The following is a 22,510-nucleotide window of genomic DNA, read 5'->3' on the forward strand; positions in this document are numbered from 1 at the left end:
ACCGTACATCTTCAATGTTAACAATTAATATGTAATCTTAATAGGTGATTGCTATGATTGTAGTTTTGCATACTGCCTTTCTAAAAAAACATGATGCCAGTAGAAATGAAGATGGTGACCTACAAAATCATAATGCTGACGATGATGTCTTTGATTTTGCAGTGAATCCGAAAGTGATCTTTGGACGTTCATTGCCAATCGATTGCTTTGCGAATTGTGCAACATTAATTCGACAGAACAAGCACTTGTGTGATTATTTTTCAAGGCTCCAAGGGTACGCAGCCTTAACATGTCACAACTCCCGGTTACAGGGCTGCTGTGGGAATAGCAGGTGTACCGTTACCTTGTCATAATTAAATTTCATCCATCCCCTCCGGGGATTTCCGGGTGAATGGGTTAATAACAATCAGCATTATCAGGCCCTTGTTTAACGTGACTTATGTTTTCTAATGATTAATTTCTGCGCGGTAAATTTGCTAAACCTACTTATAGATTCAGTTCAACATACATACATACAGAACGCCTTAACAAGACACTTTTGTAAAGATACCCCCTTTTATACTTTTAATTCAGCCTGGTGGCTAAGGGGTTGAGCTAGCGGCATGCAATTTGAAAAATGTTAAAGTTTAAATCCTGGTTGGGGGTTAACTGAACCACTTTCTGGTGAAATAAACAGCAGTTGTCCTACGGATAGACTCGCTGTCGCAGTGAGAACAAAGAATTCCCACGACTGGCCCAGGCCCTGTAAGCAGGAGATGAGGACTGCCCAATTGCTCGTTCGAACAGAAAATCACCTTGACTTTACTTTTCAATTCTAGATTTGAAGCTTTCGTGACTGCAAGGATTCATACTCTTAGTTCTTTCGGTAAAGTCACGTAGGTAAAAAATGAAATTAGAAATTAATAAAAAAAAAATAAAACAATAAAATCACGACGTTTCGGAGGCAAAACAAGTCTCCGTCATCAGGTGGGACCGTCACAGTCAGATTTGCTGCATCAAGTGAGGCAGGGATTCCAAGATGCAAGCTCTTAAATACAAGTTAAGCGGGAGGAGAGGGGGGGGGGGAGCTTATCAGAATGTGGTAGCCGATGAATGGAATAATTATTTAATTTCTCTCTTTTTCTTTGTCCACAGCCACTTTGCATTTAAGGTGGGCACCAGCTCCACTCCGCTGTTCGGCACGACGGGGCCCGGGTACCCGCTGGGCTCCAACACGGTCTACTCCACCCCACCGCGCCCGCTCCCTCGTGGAACTTTCCCCCGCGCCGCCCCCTCGCTCAAGCCGGCGCCCAGCGCCTGCAGCTGGAGGTGCACCGCCCTGGTCGCCATCTCTCTGGCCCTCGCGCTCACGGTCCTGCTCTCCTACTTCGTCGGTGAGCGCCACGCGGCTTCGCTCTCGATACCCGCGGCCCCGTGTCACGCGCGCATGTGTGGGCTCGTCGCGCGAGAAGCCGAACTGGTTCCGGGCCTCTGCTGGGTCGACTGGGCCTCAAATGATTACCTGGTGCGGCGTGTAAACATTCAAAGTGGGGAGAATGGCTATACATTGATTGTATTTTCTATACCCCATGAAATGTGGATGCCAGTTCGTGGTGAGGAGTAGAAATCCTCTCCAGTCCCGATGCCTGGTGCCATGATAAACCACACCACTAAAAACGGTAAAGGTGCAGCACTGCAATTGTTTGCTCACACCACTGCTGCCAGAAGGATTTCCGCTGGATAGCCCCTATCTAAGGTAATTGGCCTACTCTTCCTTGCTGACCAGACGTCTTGGAAGAGGTAGAAGTACCCACACTTTACCCCATCACGCGCAACCTGCCAATCAGCTGCCTATGGTTGTACCCATTTATTATCCTGGGTGGACAAATATGGGGGGGGAGGAATAAGCAAGTTGCCCAATGCCCACAACTGCTGACCTGGAGATCAAATCGAACTGTTGACCTCTGGATTGTAACTCCAGTGTGCTGACCATGCATCACATGAGCATCCCAACCACATGTAACCCGGGAAAAGGGCATTTCTTATGGTGCCTGCTTAATGGCACCTGTCCTGGTAGATCAGCCAAGTTGGCCAGAATTCTCCGCAATCGTTGACACGCTGTGCTCTCACGGTGGAGATTCATTGATATAAGTTCCTCCAGTGTTTTTGTGACATTACTTATGATTGAACCTAGCCAGACCCAGCCAAACTTGCACCTCATAAAGGGGCCCTTTTGAAAACCTGATATAAAACGTAATTTTTTTCCCTGTTAACCGCCCCGAGGGCTTGAACCCGGGATCAGAGATTTCCTGGCTCAGTAATCTGACACGAGATTTAGATCTGCCACATTCAAGGCCACCTCTAGAAGCGACTTATCCTTTCGGCATTCATTTCAAATCATGTAGCTCCTCACAGGCTAGAATGAAAAGCAAGTTATACGCGATTGCAAGACTATTTGTTTATGTAAATCTGGTACGCGGTTGGCATAGCGTGCTTGGCATAGGCCCTGATTTAAAGAGTAAAATGGGGCCTCGCCAATTTACCCTCAACCCCCCAGCCCCTTTCCGTAGCCCGGTGCCTGAGGGCCCTCTGGCCTTGTGCAGCATCTGTGCAGTGGTGCGCCTGCACACTTCGATAGCTACGTTTCCGCAGACGCTGCCAGGTCTAAGGTTTGATCAGACCTGGATAAGGCTTAGTTCGTTCATGTTTTTGTTGTTAAATATTTGCGTTATATTTTTGCGGTACACAAGAACAAAGGCCCGCCGCAGAACGTTGAGGGCGACAAAAGCCAAAAACCGCACGCGAATATCCACCAGGCCCCATGTACTCGACGCGTCCTGGTTGAGGGGAGGGGGGAGAGGACAGACAACCTGGGGAAAGGGGAGGGGCAGATAAACTACTGTCTCATTTACATAGACAAATCGCGCAGGTAGAACATTCGTTGTCTTGTAACGTAGGGGCGGGCCAGGGGGATGTGGTTAACATACGGGTGGGGATCAGTTTGTTCATGTTTACGCACGTAACAATGTATTCGTTGATTTCGACGAAATGCTTCCCTACGCTTTACGGCGCATTGAATTGTGCACGGTTCAAATTCGTGCAAAATACACGTGTGCACGTTACATTTCGCCTCGCAGTGAAATAAGCTGTACACACAAAACAAAGTAAAACAAAGGATAAACAGCGCAAACAAGACGGCAAAAAACGACGATGAGGATTATATTATTATACTGGATTGTGACAAATGTGCGCATCTCCGGGGGTTGGAGGTGAAATGTTACTTACCTGTAGATGGTGATCAAAATTAAAGTTGAGTTGCTGGATTTAAAGACAGCTAGATCTCATTGAGATCATTTGTCCATTTTGCAAGGGAGACAAACACAAATACAGATATGGATATGGAAGAAGAAACACGCTTTAAATTCCAGCAGTTTTGCCTCCTGTTAGAACTTGATATCCATGGAAATGTATCGGTATTATTGAGTGAACGAAAGTGACTTTCCGCCCGAGATCCGTCACCATTTCTCACACCCGTCGAGCTTCGTGATTTTACAATCGGCAAAACATTTGACTCTCTGAAGACCAGTTCAGCGCAACGTTTGTTTAAGCATCCTTCAATAATGCGCGCTTTTGTGAATGCTCTAAATCTTAAACGGGCCCCACGGTCGTCGTTTTTGGTGCAATAAGCAATCAAGGCTCGGCGCCGCTTGAAAAAAATAAATAAAACTGCAGGCATGGCAGCAGGTGGGAAGGGCAAGTCAACGTTTAAATAATGCAATTAACCTTTTGCATTGCGGCTTAGGAAGTCTAAGCCCCGTTCTCGTTGCCGAGGAATGACACCAATTAGGGTGTGTCACTTAGGCCACAGCGTATTTTGTTGACATTTAATATTTATACCAACATTTACGCGACCAGTGATGCTTGCAATAGTAACAACACGGCCGTCGGAATATGAAGTAACTTTATGTTGTCACACGTGTTTTTTGTGAGCCTTCAAAAAAATGCACGTAATTTGGCAGTTTATCGATTTCTTTCGACGGGGACAAAAATAATGTTTTCCCATTTAAATTCGTGCGCCTTGACAATGAAAGGGACTTTTTAAACGTAAGGGTGGTAATTACTGTGACACTTTTGCAGTCTCTCATGCTTGATGATTTCGATTATTTTCACGCGTGGGATTTCCTAGCGTGTACTTTCATGATAGCGTTAGCGTGCCAAAGCAACAATTATGGGATTCTGAGGTGAGTGGAATATATTTATTCATACTCGTGTGGATGTTGGCATTAACATTCACTTTCCATGCGCGCGGATAGTGAGTAGCAGGATATTTAGCAGCTCGAAGCAGACCTAGCAGCTCGCTTAATGTTCTCTTGCAAGGATGTCGAGCTTCATGTAGTTATACTTCACTAAACCCATCGTCCCGTGGGATGCATGCGTCTTCAAAATTGTGATCACGTTGGGGCATAATGAGGGTAGCGAGACTGCGTTGGTGGTAATAAAACTTGGGCCTCTTTGTCTCAAATGTTGTAAGTTCGTGTTAATCCTCTAAGCTTCAAATGTTAGCCCTCAGATAGTTCGCCCCGTGAGGCAATCCCACTTTCCCCGAATTAAAATCCATTGTCGCTGGGAGATGCGAGAAGGATATCATTAGTCAGACTCGATTTCCATGCTTTCTGCCAGCACTATTCAGCACACCAGGGCACCCCCCCCCCCACCTGCCTCCCCCCCCCCCCCGAGCGCTGAATTGTGGCCCACCAGTTACGAGCTGGCAAGATAGGGCCAATGCGGTCAAGGCTTTAATTAGTGCATTTGCAATAAAATGATGGGCCCGTGTGGTGCAATGGGAGTTTTGTGTGTGTGTGTGTGTGGCCCACAGAGGTGGTTTGCTGTGCTTGCACTAAATAAGGATAACATGCGCTGTACGGATGCCATCATCCACTTAGAGCAGTGTGAATGAATGTTGCAGGAGTGTGTTCTATAATGTAGGCTTATTTGGGTCGTCCTTATTGACAGCATCAGGCATTGCCATCCCTCTCTGGTTCACAAGAGACCCTCCAGGCGTTTGGAGCACATCTTGACACGTCCTTAATGCTAGGAACCGACATCAATCAATGAACACCGATTTAAAATAACGTTCTGAGACTCCCGTCTTTGTGGTCTCGTGGCGGTGAAAATATAACACATCACGAGTGTGGCGAGTTTTGCTTTTTTGTGAAGATGATACCATTTATTCTTGATTTGAAGCTTTCGTGACTGCAGGAATCCATACTCTTTGGTTCTTTCGGTAAAGTCACGTAGGTAGAAAATAAAATAAATCACGACGTTTCGGGCGCAACACAAGCTTCCGTCATCAGGTGGGAAAGCATGATGCTAGGACAGTGATATTTAGAGATTGACCTAACTTCAATGAGAAAACGTGTGCATTTGTGTCATGATGCTTTCCCACCGGATGACGGACGCTTGTGTTGCGCCCAAAACGTCGTGATACGATTTATATTTACTTTAAAGTGTGCTTTTCGGAGGATCAAAGGTTGACCTGATTGAATTGTGTTCATTACTGGGGGGTAGATTTGACCTCAGGTTCTTCAGCGAGTCGGCTAGTCTGAGTTCTTGTTGGGAGCGAGCAGAAATGAGTTCCATTGAAGGTGCGTGCACTCCTTGCAGTGCATGGTTATTTTAAAGCGAGACTTGCATTGAGCAAATTCACACTAGCGAATGCAAAGTTTGTTACATCGTTACTAAGTTGTGTAGACTCTCTAAATATGTAGTTAGGTGTCTGGCACACTACACAAGGCATGTTTTTAACGCTGCTGTCAACTAGTTGTGGGTACGCGCTGGTGTTTTCTGAATTCTTTCATCATGATTTTTTTTTTATCATGAACTCAAAAGCACTTGAACAACTAGCATCATGTGTAATTATTTTGTACTGAACATGCAACATCATGGTTAGGAGGCATTTGAGATTAATGAGATAGAATATGGGCCTAATGTGATTGTATGAGATTAATTAGATATATTATTCTGTAGGTGTGTTGGAGGCATATGGAATTAATTGCAACATTCTGTCTCATTAACTATTTCTTACATTGTCATAACGGTATAGTGAATTCATTTATGCAGCCTGAGGACTAATACTCTGTTTTGGTAAAATTTTGTTTTCTTGTTTGCTTGGTTGCCCCCATGCATTCATGTGATAATTGCCACTTTGTGCTGAAGTAGATCATCAAGACTCCGAGTTCAAAAATGCATTTCATACGGCCTGGTTCCTGCAAGTGCGCCTTCATCTTGGTCGTCTTCACAATGGACATTTTACATTTTGCCCTCTCATTCGCAGTCACTGTCTTTCATCGTCATGGTTATACCACTGCTGAGACCGAAAGAGAGATTGCATTATCTTACATTTGCCAGTCAAGGTTATTCAAAATTAATTGGCCCGACATGCCGAAGCAGTTCACTTAGAAAAATGAGCCTTGCAATTCAGAGTCATTTCTGTGATTTTAAGGTAGGTAGGTACGGCGATGAGGTTGGATGAGTTTTTCTTTGAATCTTACAAAGGAAACAACATGCAATTAATCTTCTCTTAGCGGCCTCCAGATTAAAGTCCTTTGATAGCATCTATATAAACAACAATTTCCCATTTTCAGATAGATCAACTTTGTTTTCTTTTGGCAATTAACACGCCCTGCCTCCTTGATTTTTTTTTACATTCGTAATTTCATTGAGCGAAATTAAAAAATAACGTCCCCCGAAATGTATTGGTTGACGAACTGTTAAAGTAATTGTTAAAAGTGCAATCTTGCAATTACTTGCCCACTTCACTGCTGGCAGAAGGGAGCTCTGGAGAGCCCCTCCAGGGCATATGTGGTCCACTGTTCCATGCTCATCAGACGGTTTGGAAGAGATCTTGTGACCTCCCTTGCCAGTATCAAAATATAAGAATAGGTTTTACCCTCTCTGGCAATAAAACAGTTGTGTTAAGGTGTTAAAACACCAAACTGAAACCTTTTGCAAGGAATCATGTCTGCATTAACCACATATACTTGTGGTGAACATGCAAACATAAAACGTGCTCCGATAATATGATGCATTGTTTTTGAAAATGATTGGTCCACACCAGAGACAGCTTTCTTTAGAGCCTCGTCTCAGACAGTGTTAGACCAGAGGACGCCAAAAGGCAATCAGCACAAAGACAATGCACTATCAGAACATTGGGAGCTCAGTTTGGTATTTTAACATCTTAACACCTTTGATTTAAAGCTTTCGTGACTGCAGGGATTCATATTCTTGGTTCTTTCGGTAAAGTCACGTAAAAGGCAAGCAATATTATTTTATTGTTTCCCTTCTACGTGACTTTACCGAAAGAACCAAGAATATCTTAACACCTATTTTATTGCCAGAATGGGTAAAACCTATTCTTATATTATGGCTTGGAAGAGGTCGGGCTATCTCGACTTTACCTCGCCACATGCAAACTACCGATCAACTTAAGAAAAAAATGTAATCTACAAGTGCCTTTGCTCATATACTTCGGAGCAATTTCTGTATCGTTTCAATTTAGTGTTCAATAATTGTTTCGCGAATGTACATTTAACTCAGTTGTTATTGTTGTAGTAGCAATTGTTTGCCTGCCAGTGCTTGAATTGTTTGATTATACACAGTTGGATTGCAACAAGTAAATGTATAACATAATCCTGCTGGGCAGCACAAGGTCCCCCATGTTATTCCACAGACAGATCCACAACGATGGGCAGCGCAAACTGCATGTTTGTTTAAGACGCATTACCAAAAAAAAAAATGTGCTGCTCAAATTCTGCACGTTATGTCGCCTGCGTTTATATTCGTATCACCGGCCAGCGAAAAAGTGGCGAGTTTCTTAGAATACCCCCTGCAGGCAAAGGCATTTGTCAGAAAGGTTAAGCGACTTCTTGCATCCCATGTTATGGTGCAGAATGGTGGACGATTTGGTAATGAAAATTTGTTTGTAAAAAAATCAGATTTTCTTTTCCACTGTTCTTCTTTTTTCTTCTGTTAGCCTATATGCATTCAAAAAGGGACATTGATGCAGTTTAATTGCATTAAATCTATTACCTTGGTCGGTTTGGAGAGAATGTTGTTGTCATATGTGTTTGAGCGTTTGAACGATGCGTTAATAACTGGACAAGATTTTCTCTGCAGGAGAGAAACTTTGAAAGGGGAGGAATATTTACGAGCAGTTCTAGATGGACCAAATATTAGTTTTTCTTATTTTATGTCTTTGCTTTCTGTACTATTAGTTATCCTCCCATCACTTCTATCTGAATTGAAACGTGTTTGCTTCAGATTTAAATTAGTGTATATATTTAAACACAGATCTGATCTATTCTATGAAACAAAAAAGAATTAAATTTGGCAAAATTTTCCTGCGTTTTATTTTTTACTGTATATGTTTTTTTTCCCCTCTGCAATCTGTAACGTTTTGGCATTAACCTGGGTATTGTAAACAAAAAGTTGTCACATCTTCATCACCATGTCAGGTGTCAAGTGCAAGAACACACGGCTGAGTGCGTTTGACAGTTGCCTTTCTTGATTGACTTCTTACAAGTGGCCTCGTTTGATTACCGTCTACATAGTAAATACTTAACAAACGGATACCGAATTCATGAATCGTGCAAAATGAATTGAAGGTAATATTGTTCTGCCTTGGAACTTTGGCATTTCAACTGATGGTGAAATGAGAAGAAGGCAAGTAAAGATCGAAAAAAAAACGATGTAAGGCAGAGATGATGAGAACACAATTGGCTGCCACAGTGACAGAGATGTCCCTGAGGATGGACTGCATTGCTCTTGAAGCTGCCAAAAATCTTGGGGAATATCACGATCTGTCAGATAAGGGGGCACATATTTTTGATTTGAGCAAAGCTGAAATCGTACTTGTTATAGCTGTACCACTCGGAAGCATGTTCGAAATGGGCCGCAACACCACCGCAGAAGCGTCACGGTGGGGTGAGAAGGCATTTAACTTCATTCAAAAGGGGGGGGGGGGTGGCCTCTTGGGGGCATCCCTTATCTCGCAGAATGAGTAGACAATTAAATGGAGTAAAAAAAACATCACCAACTCATTAAAAATTACCTTTGTGTCAGTTGAGGATGTGTGCTAAAGGGAGAGCCTCGAGGGAAACAATAAAAAAAGTATAATTGTTGTCTACACATATATATCTGTATTATTTTATAATGGCTTGCATGGGTGAAAACAAATAAAAAATAAAGGTTAGAAAGGTAGCCGTTGTAATTCCATGGAGGGGCTCAGATAGGATGCACACTTGTATGCCAAGCCCAAGTATAGTTTTTCTTTACAATAAAAAATTATCGTTCCATTTTGTGATGTTCACCGATTAAACGAGCAGGTTTATGTTTACCAACTGGAGTGCTCTGTCCACCTTGTATTTTTGCCTTTTATCGTCTTAAATAGAAGGAAAAAAAATCCCAATGAATTCCAAGGTGGCATGTCACTAGATAAAAAATGCATTTGTAAATCGCACATGTGCCAGAGAGGAGCATTTGTCACAGGATTTCTATCGCCTTTAGATTTTACAAAGTAGAGGTGGAACAATTTGCCATGCACTCTGCAATGAGATTTTGACATTACAGTCAAAGCAAAATATATATTTCAAATTTTGGAATTTATCCAAATCAAATGCAAAAACCAAATTTAAAACGATTCCTGTAAGAATCGTCCAATTGTCGAATCATCAGAATTAAATATGATTCTTGTGGGAATTTCAAAGCTCTCACCTTGGGGTACTGAATACCATGCTCAAAGCCAGGATTCAAACCGAATTTCAGCAGTGCTATCTCTGACCTCTTGGCCACACGGTCACTTCTTGCTCTTTATCTTCTCATCACGTTCGATATCTGAATATAAATAAACGAAGCATCATACCTGAGTCACAAAGCTTCTCGCAAATGTACTGTATCTTATTTTACTGCATAATGTAACTTTCCACGGCATCATCTTTTTAGTTTACAGTTCGCAATATGTTAATGCAATCAATTAACATTTAATCATGCCCAATTAATGATCTAACTTCATGTTATATTCAATGTAAAACAACTGTTAAAAAAACATAATTACTTTGAAGAAGCTTCATGGCAAATGTACAGTATTAAATATAAAGTGTCAATTTTTGTTGCCAGAAAAAAGGGGAAAACCCTATTAATATATTTTGGTACTGGCAAAGGAGGTCCCATGATGATTTTGACTATCAGTTTGACACTCTTATTCTTTCACCTTTGCGGCATGCGCATATATTGGCAACAATATTAACACCGTTGCAGTTTAATAATGAAAGCGATGAAAGCAGAAAAATAGAACTCACATTGTCCTTTTCATCTCAAAGGTGAGGGCACTAAAAAGGTAGCGTGCTTGCCTCAGGCCACCGACAAAGAGATGGCCTCATTTTATCCTGATGAGCAGAATAAGCACAGCAACCAGCAGGGATATGGGCAAATCACTGAAAGCACAGATTTAGACTGCGAGCAGCCTTATTGATGTTTGTGTAATTATTGGAGTTCATTGAAGGGCATATTTTCTAATCAAGGTTTGTTAATACAAAAAAAAACAAATCAAAGTTTTTTTTGTTACGCAACAATCTCCTGGCGTGTGCACTTTTGTGAATATTCATCATTTTGCAGTGTACTATTTATTTTTCTTCCAGGCATTGCTTTGTTGATGGGGTTGGTGTCATACTGGAAGAACAATTGTTAGACACATCATTACTGTCATAAAAAGTGATTCATGAAAAAAGCCAATTGTTAAGCTAGCCTTTTACAGGTTTATTTCAAAGTCCTGGAAAGAAAATGGCCCATTTGTGCCTTTTGAATGTTGCTGTTAAATGTGAGTTAAGAAGGATTCCTGTCAATTTTAGCCATAAATATCCTTGAATATCCACATGTCTGTGCTTGACCATCACCTGCCACGTATGAAGCGCATTGTCTGTCAATTCAGTTCATTCATGGTACCTTCTGCACCGTCCTTCATCAAGACCTAACAAATAACCGTAGTCACAATGATCCATGAGATTTTTTTTTGGCATAAATATTTTGAATAGAGGTGCAGCAGTGGCACATTTGATTGGTGCACTACACTGTGAACCCGGTGACCTGAGTTCGAATCCCGACCACAGCTAGCATCAGTGGCAAGCGATAGCTGGACTGGTGCTGTGCCCCCCCCCCCCTCCTTTACTGACACACGCTGGCCAGTATGGTGAAATATGGTCAAAAATCCCCCTTGACTAACATGGCATGGGGGAGGGCTTTGCCGAGAGGGTGAATTGACAAAAGCTGTGAATTTATTTCAAATTGAATTATGTAACAATTATATTTGCAAATATAAGTTATTTCGTGAAAGCAATTGCAATTGTGAATGGTGTTTCTTGACTGGGGGTGTGAATGTTATTGTCGTGAGTTTGTGGTCATCTGAGCAATGGAAGCCCTGTATCTAGTGATTTACAAATAAATACTGTCATCCTCATGAGCGCAAAGTAGATCAATTCCTGAGAGAATAAAATCCAATACCCACTTGAAATAAAACAATAACTCGTTTGGTGTGCAGCAAAATATGTTTGGACAATCGTTTAAACGATGTTTTGAGATGCCAACTAATGGAGGAAACACGTAAAAAAAAACCATTCATACAGATTATACATATCCGTCTCTCTCACTTCTCTGCCCAAGGGCAGCTCTATGCCTCTTTGGACCTCAATCCCCATCTTCACGTTTGCAGCACTACACCCCATGCCACTGTTCTTAATCCACAGCCATGTAGCTATAGTTGAGATGTTTGCGCTTGCTTTCCCGAACACTGCGTGTTTTATTTATGTGACACAGATCGCGAGATGCAGTTTACCACCTTACCCAGGACGTTTACACATTAACTATAATATTCATCAAAATAACGCGTTGGTATGCTAGCAACATTGAATGATTTGGACCCCTTGACAAAGAACATGCAAGCTCATAGAGCTACGGACATGCATGTTGGTAGCTTTAAATAAATAGCTAATATATTATCAGCTCGGGTATTTTATTTTTGCTTGAAATGTTAAAATATGCTAATTCATGTTTTATTCTCAGAGGAATGACATTTTTGATCTCCTGTTATTTTTGTTTCACATTGGTATTTAAATGCAATTAAAATGATAAATGAAGCCACCATAACTTTAAAGGCATGAAAGAAGCCATTAATCTTAAATTTGCCAGTTTATCTTTATTTCTTGGATGCTGCACCGTTGTCATTATCTGTTCAAGGTCTATTAAAAAATAATCAAGTATATTTAATGAATAAATTACCTTTAGGAGTGTGCACCTTTGCAACCTATCGTGAGATGAATTTCGTCTGCTACCACCAAAAAACTAACAAGCCACTCTGTCTGTAAATGAACTATTCCACATACACTCAGAGATGATTCGTTGGTTCTTTGCAGGCTGAAAATCGTAATTAAGTAGGCGAAATAATGTATTTTAATTTCACCTAATGTTTTGGGATTGTTTTAATGAAATTAGTGTTTTACATGATGGATTAATAAGCCAATTAAATTTACATTTTTTTAATGCTACAGCATAAAAAAATATATATCTGTGATTGGCAGCATGTTTAATTTAAAAAGTGTGGGTTGGATTAAAAATGTATTATTCAGAAACTTGTCTCCAGGATAACTGCAGTATTGTCATTATCTTTATTAATCCTAATGGAATTTATCAAGGGTAATAAATTAAATAACCATTTTCCATCTCGTAGTTATGTACATCGATTCCAGTCATTGTTCGTGGAAAACCTCCCCAACACTGCAGCTATTGCCACTGGTTGTCTACAATTGTTAATAATGACATTTATTTTTAACAGACATTCAATTCACTAAACACGTGGTTATTACCAAACGCCATGCACATATGTAACATACGACTTGTTTGGGTTAATTAAACATTACAAAATAAATCATAGTCTAACTGGGGTGGGGGGGGGGGGGTGATTAGTGAAACTGTGCTGTGAACCACCCAGCAACCCAACTACGGCTAACATTGGTGCTGAGTGATAACTGAAACCCATTATAGTGCTCACCCCTTCACCAACTAGTGTGGTGAAGTGTGGTCAAACCACCCCCCATGACAAACACAGCATGGGAGAGGGTCTTCATCCAGCAGTGGCTTGATAAACGGCTCTAAAATATTACTGAGTAAAGTAGAATGATATCACAGCGAAACACTCCGCTGCTCCTGATGCAGTTATCTGGCTTGACCACCTGAACGTGAAACTGTGCGTGTTGCTCTGCATCTGCATCCGCCATACGAAAGAAGAAGAAGCAGTGTCAAAATAACCTGCTGAAGAATAAAATAAAGCGAGATTAGCATATAAAACATTAAACTACACTACTAAGCATAGGTGTAATTGAATACGAACATTTATGCCATCGTTGGCAAAATATGGTGTATTTTAAGCCTCGTCTGTTTAAATTGTGAAATTCACAAATATGTGGTTAACATTTTTAAAATAAAATTTTCTTATAAATTACAAGTGCCTACATTGTTTTGAAAGTAATTTCCAGCAGCAAGCACTGAAAGTGCTTCGGTTTCGCTTGACTGGTCGTGGGAAAAAAAAACGAGTCAGTTAATTAGCTTCAAAATGAGCAACACAAGAACGTCCTCGAATAATGTTTTTGTGAGCGCATGTAAACCGATGTGCGCACTGCCACATCCGTGAAATCGCAGTGATCGCGCCACCAGATCACTTGATATGCACCCTCGCTGCTGGAGAAGGGAGCTGGTCCTCACAGGAGAGAGCTGGTCCCCACAGGAGAGAGCTGGTCCCCACAAGAGAGAGCTGGTCCCCACAGGAGAGAGCTGGTCCCTACAAGAGAGAGCTGGTCATCACAAGAGAGAGCTGGTCCCCACAGGAGAGAGCTGGTCCCTACAAGAGAGAGCTGGTCCCCACAAGAGAGAGCTGGTCCCCACAGGAGAGAGCTGGTCCCTACAAGAGAGAGCTGGTCATCACAGGAGAGAGCTGGTCCCTACAGGAGAGAGCTGGTCCTCACAGGAGTGAGTTGGTCCCCACAGGAGGGAGCTGGTCATCACAGGAGAGAGCTGGTCCCTACAGGAGAGAGCTGGTCCCCACAGGAGAGAGCTGGTCCCCACAGGAGAGAGCTGGTCCCTACAGGAAAGAGCTGGTCATCACAGGAGAGAGCTGGTCCTCACAGGAGGGAGCTGGTCCCTACAAGAGAGAGCTGGTCATCACAGGAGAGAGCTGGTCCCCAATGGAGTGAGCTGGTCCCCACAGGAGAGAGCTGGTCCCCACAGGAGAGAGCTGGTCCCTACAGGAGAGAGCTGGTCCCCACAGGAAAGAGCTGGTCCTCACAGGAGAGAGCTGGTCCCTACAGGAGAGAGCTGGTCCCTACAGGAGAGAGCTGGTCCCTACAGGAGAGAGCTGGTCCTCACAGGACAGAGCAGGTCATCACAGGACAGAGCTGGTCATCACAGGATAGAGCTGGTCCCTACAGGAGAGAGCTGGTCCCTGCAGGAGAGAGCTGGTCCCTACAGGAGTGAGCTGGTCATCACAGGAGAGAGCTGGTCCTCACAGGAGGGAGCTGGTTCCTACAAGTGAGAGCTGGTCTCTACAGGAGGGAGCTGGTCCTCACAGGAGAGAGCTGGTCCCTGCAGGAGAGAGCTGGTCCCTACAGGAGAGAGCTGGTCATCACAGGAGAGAGCTGGTCCTCACAGGAGAGAGCTGGTCCTCACAGGAGAGAGCTGGTCCTCACAGGAGAGAGCTGGTCCTCACAGGAGAGAGCTGGTCCTCACAGGAGAGAGCTGGTCCTCACAGGAGAGAGCTGGTCCTCACAGGAGAGAGCTGGTCCTCACAGGAGAGAGCTGGTCCCTACAGGAGAGAGCTGGTCATCACAGGAGAGAGCTGGTTCCTACAGGAGAAAGCTGGTCCCCACAGGAGAGAGCTGGTCCTCACAGGAGAGAGCTGGTCTTCACAGGAGAGAGCTGGTCCCTACAGGAGAGAGCTGGTCCTCACAGGAGAGAGCTGGTCCTCACAGGAGAGAGCTGGTCCTCACAGGAGAGAGCTGGTCCTCACATGAGAGAGCTGGTCCCTACAGGAGAGAGCTGGTCATCACAGGAGAGAGCTGGTTCCTACAGGAGAGAGCTGGTCCCCACAGGAGAGAGCTGGTCATCACAGGAGAGAGCTGGTTCCTACAGGAGAGAGCTGGTCCCCACAGGAGAGAGCTGGTCCTCACAGGAGAGAGCTGGTCTTCACAGGAGAGAGCTGGTCCCTACAGGAGAGAGCTGGTCATCACAGGAGAGAGCTGGTCCCCACAGGAGAGAGCTGGTCCCCACAGGAGAGAGCTGGTCCCTGCAGGAGAGAGCTGGTCCCTACAGGAGAGAGCTGGTCCCCACAGGAGAGAGCTGGTCCTCACAGGAGAGAGCTGGTCCCCACAGGAGAGAGCTGGTCCCCACAGGAGAGAGCTGGTCCCTGCAGGAGAGAGCTGGTCCCCACAGGAGAGAGCTGGTCCTCACAGGAGAGAGCTGGTCCCCACAGGAGAGAGCTGGTCCCCACAGGAGAGAGCTGGTCCCCACAGGAGAGAGCTGGTCCCCACAGGAGAGAGCTGGTTCCTACAGGAGAGAGCTGGTCCCCACAGGAGAGAGCTGGTCCCCACAGGAGAGAGCTGGTCCCCACAGGAGAGAGCTGGTCCCTGCAGGAGAGAGCTGGTTCCTACAGGAGAGAGCTGGTCCCCACAGGAGAGAGCTGGTCCCCACAGGAGAGAGCTGGTCCCTGCAGGAGAGAGCTGGTTCCTACAGGAGAGAGCTGGTCCCCACAGGAGAGAGCTGGTCCCCACAGGAGAGAGCTGGTCCCCACAGGAGAGAGCTGGTCCCTACAGGAGAGAGCTGGTCCCCACAGGAGAGAGCTGGTCCCTACAGGAGAGAGCTGGTCCCCACAGGAGAGAGCTGGTCCCCACAGGAGAGAGCTGGTCCCTACAGGAGAGAGCTGGTCCCTACAGGAGATAGCTGGTCCCCACAGGACAGAGCTGGTCATCACAGGAGAGAGCTGGTCCCTACAGGAGAGAGCTGGTCCCCACAGGAGAGAGCTGGTCCCTACAGGAGAGAGCTGGTCCCCACAGGAGAGAGCTGGTCCCTACAGGAGAGAGCTGGTCCCTACAGGAGAGAGCTGGTCCCCACAGGAGAGAGCTGGTCCCTACAGGAGAGAGCTGGTCCCTACAGGAGAGAGCTGGTCCCCACAGGAGAGAGCTTGTCCCTACAGGAGAGAGCTGGTCCCCACAGGAGAGAGCTGGTCCCTACAGGAGAGAGCTGGTCCCTACAGGAGAGAGCTGGTCCCCACAGGAGAGAGCTGGTCCCTACAGGAGAGAGCTGGTCCCTACAGGAGAGAGCTGGTCCCTACAAGAGAGAGCTGGTCCCTACAGGAGAGAGCTGGTCCCTACAGGAGAGAGCTGGTCCCTGCAGGAGAGAGCTGGTCCCTACAGGAGAGAGCTGGTCCCTACAGGAGAGAGCTGGTCCCTACAAGAGAGAGCTGGTCCCTACAGGAGAGAGCTGGTCCCTACAGGAGAGAGCTGGTCCCTGCAGGAGAGAGCTGGTCCCTACAGGAGAGAGCTGGTTCCTACAGGAGAGAGCTGGTCCCTGCAGGAGAGAGCTGGTCCCTACAGGAGAGAGCTGGTCCCTACAGGAGAGAGCTGGTCCCTACAAGAGAGAGCTGGTCCCTACAGGAGAGAGCTGGTTCCTACAGGAGAGAGCTGGTCCCTGCAGGAGAGAGCTGGTTCCTACAGGAGAGAGCTGGTTCCTACAGGAGAGAGCTGGTCCCTGCAGGAGAGAGCTGGTTCCTACAGGAGAGAGCTGGTCCCTGCAGGAGAGAGCTGGTTCCTACAGGAGAGAGCTGGTTCCTACAGGAGAGAGCTGGTCCCTGCAGGAGAGATCTGGTCCCTGCAGGAGAGAGCTGGTCCCTGCAGGAGAGAGCTGGTCCCTGCAGGAGAGAGCTGGTCCCTGCAGGAGAGAGCTGGTCCCCACAGGAGAGAGCTGGTCCCTACAGGAGAGAGCTGGTCCCTACAGGAGAGAGCTGGTCCCTGCAGGAGAGAGCTGGTCCCTACAAGAGAGAGCTGGTCCCTGCAGGAGAGAGCTGGTCCCTGCAGGAGAGAGCTGGTCCCTACAGGAGTGAGCTGGTCATCACAGGAGAGAGCTGGTCCTCACAGGAGGGAGCTGGTCCCTACAAGTGAGTGCTGGTCCCTACAGGAGAGAGCTGGTCCTCACAGGAGAGAGCACATACAGATGTCCAGTATGGGTGCAAAATATAGAAAGTAAGCAGGTCACTAAATATGAAAAGTATATATACATTAATAAATTAATTACATATATTCGATGTATCATGCTTGGGCAAGACAGCAAGAACGACAACAAAACAATGCCAGACGACACAAAGATAGCACACGATCGCTCAATAAAATGCCACATTAACATCGAGCTGTCGATACACAGGCAAGGATCACGGTTACAAATCACATTTGCAAATGTGATGTTGTCCCAGCACTAATCTTCTGCTTCAGGATATAACATCACCATTAACCTGATCGAAAAGCCAGTTCTGCCTGCTAAAACCAGCACGAGGTCATGCTCTGGTGTCCCTGAACAAGATCAAGTGACAACCTTGGCCAATGCCACCATGCCACCACATCTCGCCATCACCTCATCCCTTCAGCAACATCCTGCGGTTTTCACCTGACCTTGAAGGACCACTTATACAGTATCCAACCATCTAGTGGAATTGTCTTCTTCTAGCTGACCAGCTTCTAGTTGTGGATATTTCCCATCCCTACAATGGGCTGTTAACTGTCCCCCACCCCCCTCTGGGCTTCGCACCTAATTGGCTCACAAGTGACGACATCACATTTATCCCTCAATTTAAGACCGAAACAGGAGGATTTCTCCAATGATCTGTCCGTCGCCTGATGATGCTGGTTGTTATTCCAGATGAAACGTCGTACTCTAATTGTAAATGTTGTGGGGTTGCTCTCCAACGCATCGGTGTGTTGTACTAGTAACGAATTGGCATGTTCTGTTTACGTGACAACCCTTACTAGTTGGCTGTGTCGGGTGGTGGCGGGTTTAGCGACACATTTATATTCATGCGATCTAACCCAAAAACTTCTACTGTGGATAATATTGGTCGCAAAAGCCTACGTGTTAAACTGACCAACCTCTGGTTGTGAATATTTCACATTCCTATAATGGGATGGAACTAATTTATGTTACGTTGTAATATATGAAGTATAGGCAATGTATTAATTACACTGTTACATGCAATTGATATTTTTTAATAATATATATTCCCGTGCAATTAAAGAAGTGTTTTTTTTTGCTCACATGTTTAAAGTTGAGAAGTATGTTTGATGCCTCGGTGGTTTTGGACGTGCAATGAATGTACAGGTGTAGGTGTGGATTTCGATTAAATTATTCCTCTAAAACGTATTCATTTCCCACTAATGAGCCCCTAATGGGATCCTGGTGGTAATGGCAATAATATCCTAGGTGCCATGTATTTAGTTACTCAGGATTTCAAAGTGTATGTTGAAGACGGTCCTCATTAAGTATTAATTGCGTGCAAAAAATAAAGCTGTAAAAGTGTTCTGAAACCCATGAGGAAATGCTTTTTTAGAATAATAAAATAAAAGTCTGCGAGGAAGATTTGATCTCAAATTTGTAGTAGTTATGAACATTACTTTGTTTCGTAAAAAAATATATCGTTTTTCTCAAATAAAATACGAGGAAATATGACCATCAGCTTAATGTGCTGAGATGTATTTGATACGTTCGGCAGAAATTGCAATTCATGCATGAAATTCTAATAACTGCATTGCTAACAAATAGGTCTGACACAGTTCACCTGCCATTACACAGCAGCTCATACATATTAAAGAAAATGCCATGAATATGACATCCACAACAGTATCCCAGCATATAACAAATCCTGTGACATAGCAATGAATAAACAAAAAACAGATCTCCCTTTCGATGCAGAGAAATACACTTTTCCATTCCACGTTGTGCACGATGTCATCTCACGGCGCAATTCATGCTGCCTTTATCGTATCGTGCTGTATTCGAAGGAAGTTTGCTCGCTGGATTCCTGCCTGAGATTCCTGGCTGGTGCGCTGGCAAGTGTGCGGTCAAGTCACCGTGCACATCGAAGCGTTGTGCCGTGTCCCTGCATCGCGCTAACATAGCGTCACCCCACCCACCCACCCTCTACCCCGGCCATGTATCCCACACAAAATGCGCGAGATGCCATCATATAATATACTGCGTAAGAAAAACAAGTTTTGCTCGCTGGCTGAAGGGAGGGGAGAGGACGGTTACGTTCAAAGGACGCAAATGCGATAGACAACAGAGATAGAGGGAGGGAGGGAGATAGAGGACGGATATAGAGGAGGGAGGGGAAAAAATGAAGAGGAATGTGGTGGGTAGAGGGGTGGGGGAGAGGGTGAAAGGGCATGAAACGGAGAGGAAAAATAGACAGAAAAACTGAAAGAGGAGAGCGAGCGAAAGCGACGAAACGGTGGGAGGGAGGATTGTGGAGAGGCAGGAGAGATTGAGAGGTGGGAATAAGGAGAGCAAGGGTGCGGGGGGGGGGAGAGACAGGAATAGAGATGGGGGGGGGAAGCGGGTAAGATAGAATGGAGTGGGGAGAGGGATACAGGGGGAGGGAGAAGTATAGGGGACAGAGGAAGAGAGAGCGAGAGAGAGAGCGAGAGAGTGAGCGAGAGGTGGGGGTTTACATAAAGAAAAAAAATACGAAATGATGAACGAAGCAAAGTGCCGACTACACCGAGCATCTTCTTGTTTCCACTGATCGTAAAAAAAAAGAAAAAACAGAGGCAGAGCAAGACTTTGGGATACACAGTGCAGAGCTGGAGAGAGAATGGTGGGGAGAGCGAGAGAGACAATGATCGCGATATAAAAAAAGTGTTTTCTGGCTGGCTGGAAAGAATGGATGGACTGTCATGTCCAAACGATGTGCGGATTGCTCGTTACATTTTAAAGTGCACTGTCGTGTTACATATGAAATGTCATTTATGCATGCGATGTATGCGAGGATATTTTCAGTCCCGGTCTTCTCCGGCAGAATTTAAGCCCCGCTTTAAGACATGAAAAAATAAAATTGAATCCTGATTGCGGTTCCTGTATTGGAAATTGTTATTGGACCTTGAATCGCTTTCTTCACTGACGCTCTTGGTGCTTCCCGTGTGTGTGTTTCCCCCCCCCCCCCCCGTGCAAATTTGGTGCCGGCGGTGTCGTTTTGTGCAGTGCTTCACGTGTATGGGCTTGACTGGCGCCTGCAGCGACCCGTGGAGGAGGGAGCTGCCGGAAGTCCTGATGGCCCGACCAGAGGTCCCGTCGTTTTCCCTGGAAGAGGTGAGACCCTGAGGTCCCGGGGGGCACAGAGCACCGTGCACTTCGCTCGTTTGCACAGCGCCTGGGCCCGTGCCAGTCACTCGTGGGGGATTGGGGTGCTTTGGATCGATGAGTCTCCCCCAGTTAAAAGTCAAAACGCCTCCAAAAGCAACCCCGCATCGCTTCCCATGTCACTTTTATTTTGACAGACTGTTAACTTTGTCGTCTTATGTTGCTAGCTTTTGTGCCATACGGAGCGTGCGTGGCAGCAGTGTTTCAATTTGGGGCGCCACTGTGGCGAGATGTTAACTACCTCGCCTGGTTTAAATTTGGGGCGCAACTGTGGCGAGATGTTAACTACCTCGCGTGGTATACAGGAGATTATGTGTTTGATCCTGAAGCCTGTATATTTGGAGATTGCATGTTCTCCCCGTGGTACGGGTTTTCCATCAACATTTAGAAACATGCATTTAGTTGGCTGTTATATATTTATATATGACAAGCTAACTTCGTTGAGCTATCATTTGTGGCCAGGTCGCTTCTGAAAAAGAGCTATAAAGTTGAGTGGGCCTTACCTGGTAAAATAAAAATTATTTATAGTTTAGTTTCAATGTAAGAACTCAAGATTCTCACCTCACGGATCCTTTGCTTAAACCCAAGCAATTATGATTAAAGCGCATTCTCAAGTATGTTAATGGTAATTAGTCTGTTCAGCGAAAACTGTACACAAAAACAAAAACCATGGCATAAAAATATACATATTTTGTCATGATAATTTCGAAAAAAAATCCATCTTTCAAAATTTTATATCAGTTTTATAGTCATGCGTGGACGCGTTACACTCGTCCGCAGAGATGGTGGGAAAATGTGTCCCTTTGTGTGAACCAGATGTTGCTTGAAGGGATCTCCCAAGGTAGCTCTGGGGGGGAGGAATTCCATCAAACAACAATGCACGGCTTTTTTCGAATGAAGTTTAATTCTCCGTGAATTCATGATTGGGTTTCAAATGAAAACACCTCCCCCGTGTATATTGTCATTGCATACCTTTGCATTATTTCGCAACATGCGCCATGGAGCTCATTACTGCAGGACATATTTAGTACTGTTGCATGAGCCATGGTGCAAAAGGTCAGACTCACTGGACACAACCAATCCATCCTCCTTCCTTGCTCACAGTTCCGCCCTTGCTCTCTCACGTCAGCATGACTATTCAATTAACAGAATCCCGCGGCATACTCTATTAAATCATGAGGGTGTGCTGTGTGTCTAGCCCGCCGCTCATTACTGATTAACCACTCAGCTCTGCCCACCTTTCAGTTAAATAGCAATTTAAGCCATACTTCCCTCCTAATTATTTAGTTTACAAGCCACTTTTCTGCCAATTGATGGCTGCACTCCCAGTGATATAGCATTTCCTAATAGTAAAGAGTTATTCTGTTGTTGTAAACGATTGCCCTCTCTGGCTACAAGCCTCAAAATCCCATAAATACGCGCTGTGGGCGTCCTGAGATGCTCAGGGCGTCCATGGAGTCAGTGAAGGCTGAAATTTTGCACTCAATCTTACAGAGCGAGGGAAGGCGAATGGCGGCTCTGGGATGCTTCGGGCCAATTGACATGTGCCTGTTAGCGGTCTTCCAGTCTTGTGCCTCTTATGGAGCGTTGAAACGATAGGTACACTTACACGAACGTGCGCGTGTAGTGTAGCGGTTATTGCACCACCAGTGACGATTATTTGAACCGGTCCCGGGCCTCCCCTAGGTCGACTCAGCCTCAAATGAGTACCTGGTGCTGCGATGTGTAAGCATCGCCACTAGGGAGACAAAGGCGGCCGGGCGTGGTGTTGGACACCCACCGCTTCGTGTGCCGTGCCGGCCTTGAAAGTAGTGCTTGCTAGCAGCACTTGTCATTACAGTCTCTTCAGGCTATACGGCGGATCTTTGTCTGTGTTTCAAGTCGGGTGTAACCTCAATACGTCCCATTAACGCTACACCCCTGTATCAGCAGCGAAACGGCCTTGGTGACAAACGGCCACAAGTCAGACCGCACGGAAGTTTTTGGGGGAAAACTTCTGGTTGGCCGGAGAACGTTGGGAAAACTAACAGAAAAA

At 45.3% G+C, this 22,510-nt stretch overlaps 1 protein-coding gene across 2 annotated transcripts in view; it reads left to right on the forward strand.

Annotated features, from left to right (window-relative positions):
* The window catches only part of LOC144936855 (teneurin-3-like), a 473,986-nt gene that overhangs the window by 282,416 nt on the left and 169,060 nt on the right, over positions 1–22,510 (forward strand). For both annotated transcript variants that reach the window (XM_078864031.1, XM_078864032.1), the window contains 2 exons: positions 1,135–1,373; positions 20,317–20,424. In XM_078864031.1, coding sequence (XP_078720157.1) covers positions 1,135–1,373; positions 20,317–20,424 — 347 coding nt within the window. The remainder of the gene's footprint in view (positions 1–1,134; positions 1,374–20,316; positions 20,425–22,510) is intronic.

This window comes from Lampetra fluviatilis, chromosome 17 (assembly GCF_964198595.1).
Source record: "Lampetra fluviatilis chromosome 17, kcLamFluv1.1, whole genome shotgun sequence".
In the NCBI taxonomy this organism is placed as follows: Eukaryota; Metazoa; Chordata; class Hyperoartia; order Petromyzontiformes; family Petromyzontidae; genus Lampetra; species Lampetra fluviatilis.